Source organism: Corvus brachyrhynchos, unplaced genomic scaffold (genome assembly GCF_000691975.1).
Source record: "Corvus brachyrhynchos isolate BGI_N302 unplaced genomic scaffold, ASM69197v1 scaffold279, whole genome shotgun sequence".
In the NCBI taxonomy this organism is placed as follows: domain Eukaryota; kingdom Metazoa; phylum Chordata; class Aves; order Passeriformes; family Corvidae; genus Corvus; species Corvus brachyrhynchos.
In genome coordinates, this window is record NW_008246060.1 from 488480 (window position 1) to 495533 (window position 7054).

The 7054-nt window shown below is 49.3% G+C and overlaps 1 protein-coding gene across 6 annotated transcripts in view; it reads left to right on the plus strand.

Moving 5' to 3' along the window:
- CDH23 (cadherin-related 23) overlaps nt 1-7054 on the plus strand; it is a 175373-nt gene that overhangs the window by 86323 nt on the left and 81996 nt on the right. For all 6 annotated transcript variants that reach the window (XM_017746348.1, XM_017746349.1, XM_017746350.1 and 3 more), the window contains 2 exons: nt 1351-1463; nt 3413-3601. In XM_017746348.1, coding sequence (XP_017601837.1) covers nt 1351-1463; nt 3413-3601 — 302 coding nt within the window. The remainder of the gene's footprint in view (nt 1-1350; nt 1464-3412; nt 3602-7054) is intronic.

Sequence of the window (7054 nt, forward strand, 5' to 3'; positions counted from 1 at the left end):
TGATGGGAAACAACCTTCTGCGGCAGAAGATCTGTCTTGCAGCTCCCTTCCAGGGAAATGACAAATGCTGTGTGTGTTTCGTTTATGCTGAGATGTATCGAGAAGACAGGATTTATTTTTTACTTCCTTTTGACTGGGATGACTGGAATGTACCTGCAGGGTTTCCTGGCTCCCGTCTGGGTCTGGATCAGGGGTTTCTGCATGCCTTGAGATGCTGAGGGGAGCTGTGTGGGTGACCATATGCCAGGATATAACCTCCTTGGTCATCACTAATTCAGCAGACTGCTCTGGTTTTGTGTCAGGCTGGTGTCAGGCTGGTGTCAGGTGTCCCAGGCTCCACACACCAATTGCTTGCTTTTGTCTGGCTCACAGGGAGAGCACCTGGAGTTGTCACAAGTGCATTCCCAGAGGAGGACATTGTCCTTTTAGTATCTGCTGGCCATGAGACTCGAGTGTTGTCTTAATCCTCTCTGGGTGTCTAATTCCAGAGGAGAATTCAAGCTGGGGATGGGATGGTCCATGGAGGCAGCCCAGCCCTCTGTGGCATCCTGGCTGGTTGCTTGTATGTAGGGACAGGGGCCAAATTTGGTTCCAGTAGAGGAAAACCAGGCAGCTGCACAAGGTCAACGTATCTGGCAAGAGCATAAAAGCAGGGCAAGAGCCTGCACTACTTTGCTGATACTTTCCCTGGCTTCAAATACATCCAGCTAAGAAATTCCTGAGCTTTCTGAGGCTTCTCTATTACTTGATAGAATTTTTTTCTTTCTTTAAGTTCTTCAGCCTCTCCTTGAATACATGTGGACTTGTATCCCCCTCAGCACCCTCTGGCAAGAGGTCCCACAGCTAAACCACCACCTGTAATGTGGAGAATTCCTTGTGAGCTTGGTTCATCTGTGCTTCCCTGTGATTATCCTGGACTGGTGTCCCTTAACTCCTGTATTTTAGGAGACAGGCCATGCCCACCCTGGGAACACGGTACCCTGTGAATGCAGGTGGTCACTCAGAGGGAAGCAGCTGGATTTGGTCCTGCTTTCAGCTTTGCTGTTGCACGTTTTAATAACTAAACCCCTTTGAAATTCTTCAGCTGCTTCCAGCATTGGCAACTTTTGACTGTGGAGGAAGAGCCCCATTTTGAGCCCTAAGCCGGGGCAGATGAGAGGAGGAGAGGAGTGTTAGAGCCATGACATTTTAAAGCACATTGGAATGGTATGCCAGGTTCCCAGAGCCCAGTGCAGCCTGTGCCCAGCTTGGAGCTCATGTCCTCCTGCTTCTCTCCCTCTGTTAACCCCAGCACTTTTTGGGATCAGCTGTGCCAGCTGCTTGCGCTCACATTCCTGTTATTTTTCTCAGGTAACACCAACAGCATCTTTGCACTGGACTACATCAGCGGAGCCTTAACCCTGAATGGGCCCCTGGACCGTGAAAATCCCTTCTACAGTGCTGGATTCATCCTCACAGTGAAGGTGAGCCCTCCTCCAGCCAGGAAGCACATTGACAGAGCAGGATGCAGAGGGCATCCTGCCTGGGGACAGCCCCTTCCAGGTAGCACTGCAAACCTGGGATATGTTGTTCTTTTGGGCATGCAGAGCCATGATGTGCTGGCCAAGGCAGGTGAGATGTTAAGCACAGCCGTCTTGTCTGGTGGCCCAAAACATCATTCACTCAATATGGATGTATAAGGGCATTTTTGGTGTCCTGCCTGTGGCCGTGTCTTCTGGCAGCATGCAGATACCCCGAGGTTGCATATAGCACCAGACACATATTCAGGCACCTGAATTGTGCCTGCTTTTGCCTGTTTCCCCTCTTTCTCCCCACCAAAACCCTGGATAAACATGACATTTTGTCTCGTCAGCAGGCAGTGGTGTAACAGGGCATCATCTGTGCCTGCCCAGCGCGGGGAGGGAGTGATGCTGGAAGTTGCCTTCTCAAGAAAAGGCACTGGAGCGTGGCTTTCCAGCCCCACCAGCCCCACCTGAGAGTGGCTCCCTGGCTCTGCTCACAGCCTTGTAATTAAAATCAATACTAAGCTGGGCAGCTGGTTGGAAACACATTTAGAAGTATAGATTCTGCTGGGCCAGGGTAGGGAAAAATCAGCGGTGTAGGAAGGGTCATTGATTGTGAGGGAGGCAGCCAGCACACCGCCTTCTTGTTTTGGCAAGTGTCATGCTTTTTGGAGGGGGGCAAAGAGACAAGAAATCACCCCTCTAGGTCCCAGACACAGTTCATACCATGGGGCTTTGTGTGTGAGGAAGAGATCCTCACCCATCCGTGGTATCTTTTCATTCAGGTTTTGTAGTTTCAAAAATCAAGACAGGGAGGATTGTCTGATTTTAATAGGGACAAAAATATCTGTTTAATCTTGGAAAGGTTTGTGAGCCTGAAAACTTGCCCGTTTTCCTCCCTGCATGATAATGAAGTTCCAACCATATTCTGTTGATCTGATAGATTTCTATGTCCTATCCCCACAAACTTCGCATCCTCCCGCAAATGCCAGCTCTCTGTGTCCCGCATCCCCAGGACCCAGAATGTTCTCTGCTGCTCTCATCCTGGAGCACACAGTGAAAATACAGCTGGATTGCTCCTCGCTGGGATCAGCCTGTTCTGCTGTTGTGTGCAGAAGCAGTGAATAGCAATGAGCCGTGTGGGTCGTGATAGCGTTGCTTTTCCATGCCCACAGCAAAGCAAGATTATCCAAAGGACAAGAGGAAGGACTCAGCTTGAAAAGGCTGTTCCACAAGTCTTGCTTCTCTGGCATTAAAATCTGCACTCTTTCCTTTTGGGAAGGCAGAACTAAAGTCCTTCTTGAGACAGAGGTGTGATGTGGACTCATGACTCAGCTCTGTATTTAGACACATGTTGCCAAACCTATTTTAAGGTCTAAATCTTCTTTTCCTCTGGTGCCCTAGTTTTCCATCCCTATGTTTTTTAGCATCCTGTGTGGTTCACTGTCAGCTCCCATCCCCAGGGATGGCTGAGGAGAGATCATTGAGCCTTCCTTTATTTTGCGGACTGTCCCCTGCATCTCACAAGGGATATTTATTTTTGTTTAAATGCTTGTGGCAGAGAAAACTCCTACTTGTTCTTCTGTGACTCCGGATCCTGCCAACCTGTGGCGTGATAGAGGCAAGTGAGAACTTGGCCACAGCCATCCACAGCCATCCCAAGGGAAATGTTAAACCCCTGGGAAGTTTTGTGAGAGTATTGTGGGACCAAAGCGTGGGTGATGGGAGAGCTGGGCCAACATCTCTGTGTGTTAATGGGACAATGGCAGAGCCAGCTGGGCACTCTTCCATGGCAAAGTGGAGGAAGAGAAAGCTGCAAGTGTCTCTCACCACACCATGCACCATACACACTTTCTTTTACATTTATTCTTTCTGAAAAATAAAGGCTCCCCTGCTTTCTCTCCTTGCAGGGGACGGAGCTGAACGATGACCGCACTCCCTCCAACGCCAGCGTCACCACCACCTTCAACATCCTGGTCATTGATGTCAACGACAATGCTCCCGAGTTCAACAGCTCTGAGTACAGTGTGGCCATCCCAGAGCTGGCCCAGGTGGGCTTTGCCCTTCCCCTCTTCATCCAGGTGCAGGACAAGGATGAGGTGAGGTATCCTGTCCCTCCTTTGCGGGCTAGCACTGGTTTGGTTTTGGGCTGTGCAGGGGAGAAGTCGCCGAGGAACCTGTGATGAAGTGCATGGTTCTGTCCCAACATCCACTTTTTCAGTTCTTACTGCTGCCATTGCTCTGTTTGCTTGTGTACCCCAAGTCCAGTTTCCCTCCCCAGGGTGCAGGCATGGCACAAGCTCTAATGCAGCCAGGACTATACAGCCCCTGAGAGCCAGAAAATAGGATTGTCTGGGAGGCTGATCCCCGCCTGCTTCTGAGGGCTCTTGTCAGGCAGTGCATTGCCAGTCTGGTTTAGCAAAGGAGTTTTTCTTCTGGGCCCCCAGGGGACCTGCCAGGGACAGGGAAGACAGGAGCCCCAAGCTCTCTGCCCCGGCTGCTGAGGGAGAGGTGCTGCTGCTGTCACAGAGGAGGTAAGGGATGCCCATCAGCATGGGGAGGACTGGGATACCAGTTCATCACTGCAAACAAGCCAGGAGCGTTGGAGGCTTGTTCCTCCCACGTGTCAGTGGAGCTCCTATTTGTCACGCGCCAATCCGTGCCGTGTTAGGGATTGCAGCCTGTTTTCCAGCCTTGGGCTCCCAGCCTTCAATTACTCTGATTATTTGACTTGTGCAGTTCACGTCTGGCTGCTCCTGTGTGCTGGTCCCCCCCCAGCCCTGCCATGCTGCCAGGTGTCTGCTCCAAACCAGTGCTGACACCTCATGGTGAGCTGTCCAAAATCCCTTGGAAAGGCTCTGCCTGCAGGCTCCTGCTGTTCCCATTCTTCTTCAGGCTGAGCAGGAGATGAGGGGAGAGGATTTGTCAGAATAAATGGCATCGTAGAATGGTTTGGGTTGGAAAGGACCTGAAAGATCATCTCGTTCCAACCCCCCTGCCACAGGCAGGGACACCTTCCATTAGACCAGGTGGTTCAGAGCTCCATCCAGCATCATGGCAAAACATCATCAGGGTGTTTTCCTGATGCTTCAGGTAATGGGAAACAAAACATCCTCCCCTGGCCCCCAAAATCCCAGTGGGTCAGTTAAAATGTGCATCTTTTCAGATGCTTTTTGTGACTCAGAAGATATACTTGCTGTTTCCTAGCCCGGGGTGGAGTTCACCCCGTCTCATCAAGCCACCCAGAAATCCCATTTTTTTTCATCTGAAGTGATTATGACATAGAACTAATAATCTACTGGTGACATGATGTCACCATACAGGAGTTATGCGTTCAGCCTGAAGAGGTGCAGATGAGCTATTAAGCAGATAAAGAGACTGTTTTTTCTTGAAAATGTCAATTGCTAATAAAGAAGATATGAATATGACAGATGCTTAGGATAGTTTCTGAATAGAGATGCTGTCATGCTTTATGAGAGATGTCAGCAGATCCATTCTTGAAGGGCATTGTAACACTTCTGTTTGTGCCACCAGGATGAAGGATCTGTCATTATTTCTGGTTAAAAGCTCATTTTATTGGAGTGACTCCCATTCAAGAATTCACTTTTCAGCCTTGCTAATTTTAAAATGGGAGAATAAAAAATAGCCTTGCCTTCCACATCGCACCAGCAAAAAATAGATGCTGTTCTTTTGATGTATTTCTTTAACTTCCTGAGATTTCCCCAAAAGAATTGGCTGAGATTTTTAAAACTGCTGAGAGAGGATCTCTTGTGCTGAGGGAATCTGAAGGAGTTTTACTGTACACGTCTTCAGAGACCATCATATTAGCACAGATTGCTTTGACCATGGCATTATTTTCACTGATAAGAAGCAGAGGAGAGCTGATTCTTGGAATATCTGGAGAGAGAAAAGTTACAAGCAATTGGTTACTTTTTTTCTGCATTATCCTGCAATGGATCTTCCTTATTTCCTCTCATGGATGCTTGCAACTGGGTTAACCATCAAGGTAGCACTTTGGGGGGAAAAATGGGGAGAAGATGCCCGGGTTGTGAAAAAGATGTGTGTGAGATAGAAGTAGGACTGCACCTACAGCCAGCACTGCTTCCCAGAGAAGTATTTCTAGAACTCTGAAGACCCATCAACTTTCAGTGAAAAAACTAAAGAAAGGTTAGATAGTTGCCTGACAGTGATATTTTGGGTGCTCAAGTACCCCGTGAGAGCTGTGAGGATTTTACAAACCATCTGGATTTGAGGTAGCTGAGGTGGCACCGGGCTCTCTCATCTTTCCGTGGATGCAGGGGTGGGAGGATGTCTTGGCAAGGACCTAGGTCTTCAGGCAGGGATGTGACTGAGGACGTGGCTGACAGAAGCTTTTCTGGCAGCACTAGCTTCATGCTGGAGATGACACGACTCATTTGTGTAAGGGGCAGAGGGAAACAAGAAGAGAATTATGCACATCTCCAGGGAAAGCAAAGAGAGAAATAAATGAGAGCAGATGGGTTGAGACATGGGAGATCAAAACTGGAGTCTTTGGGAAGATCACTTTGCTCGAGTTTGTCTCCTGCCTCCCAACTTATGTCATGAAGTCCTGAGAGAGTCCCTTGGCAGATTGGTTTCTTTCCTGAGCCAAGCCCCCCAGCCTTGTTCTGGCCCCTCCAGAAAATTCAGGCACTGCTCCTTCAGCGCTCCAGCTTGTTGAGGTCCTGCTTGGATGGAGTAGCCCACGCCTGGACCTTACTCCGTGCAGGAGTCCTGTGGCGCTGGGTGGTTTTGGGGAGCCTTCCTGTCATTGTGCCTTTGTAGAGCTGGGCCTTTAAAACACACCGTGTGGGCTGCCAAGGCTGTTAAACAGGGTTTTTCATAATAAGGCCCACACAGCCTTTTTTAACTGTGGGGTTTTTGGTCTTTCTTTCTTCTGGTGTGTTCTGCACAAACTGAAATGATGGCTTTTGGAAGGAGTCAGATTAAACAATTCAGCAAAGCACTTAAAAATGCATTTCCGAGGCACACAAGACCACACTGAAAGCCTGTGCTTGGATTTCCCTCTGTGTTGTAAGTGCCTTTCTGCAGCTTGGCTGGCATTAATCTCTCAGACAAGGTACCCAAGTGAGTGTGTCCAAGGAGAAGCCCTTCCTTGGAGTCTAGCCCCTGCAAACTCCCAGCTTCCATCCCCCAGATGTGGCCATGGTCTTGCTCCAGGAGGAGCTGGCTGGGGGTGCAAGGTGGAATGGGGAGCTTCTCAAGAGGGATGCAACCGGGTTGAGCTGAGGTGGCCCCACATGTGGATTTGGGGTGCAGCCAAGAGGTGTTCAACCAGGTGTGCTGGTTTTCCTTTCTGCATTCTCTAGGACTTAGTGGAAGAGAAAAAAGCATTAATTGCTGTGCAGCTGAGTTCCTCTCCCTGCCAGATAGAGAGCAGACCCTTGAACAGCTTTCCCAAGCCATTCAAGAGCTGTTTATGAAAATCCATTGAAGTTCCCCAGTGTGTAGACTGAGCCTACACTCAACTGGTCACCCCCGGGCTGTGGTTGGGTTCTCCTCTCATTCACATC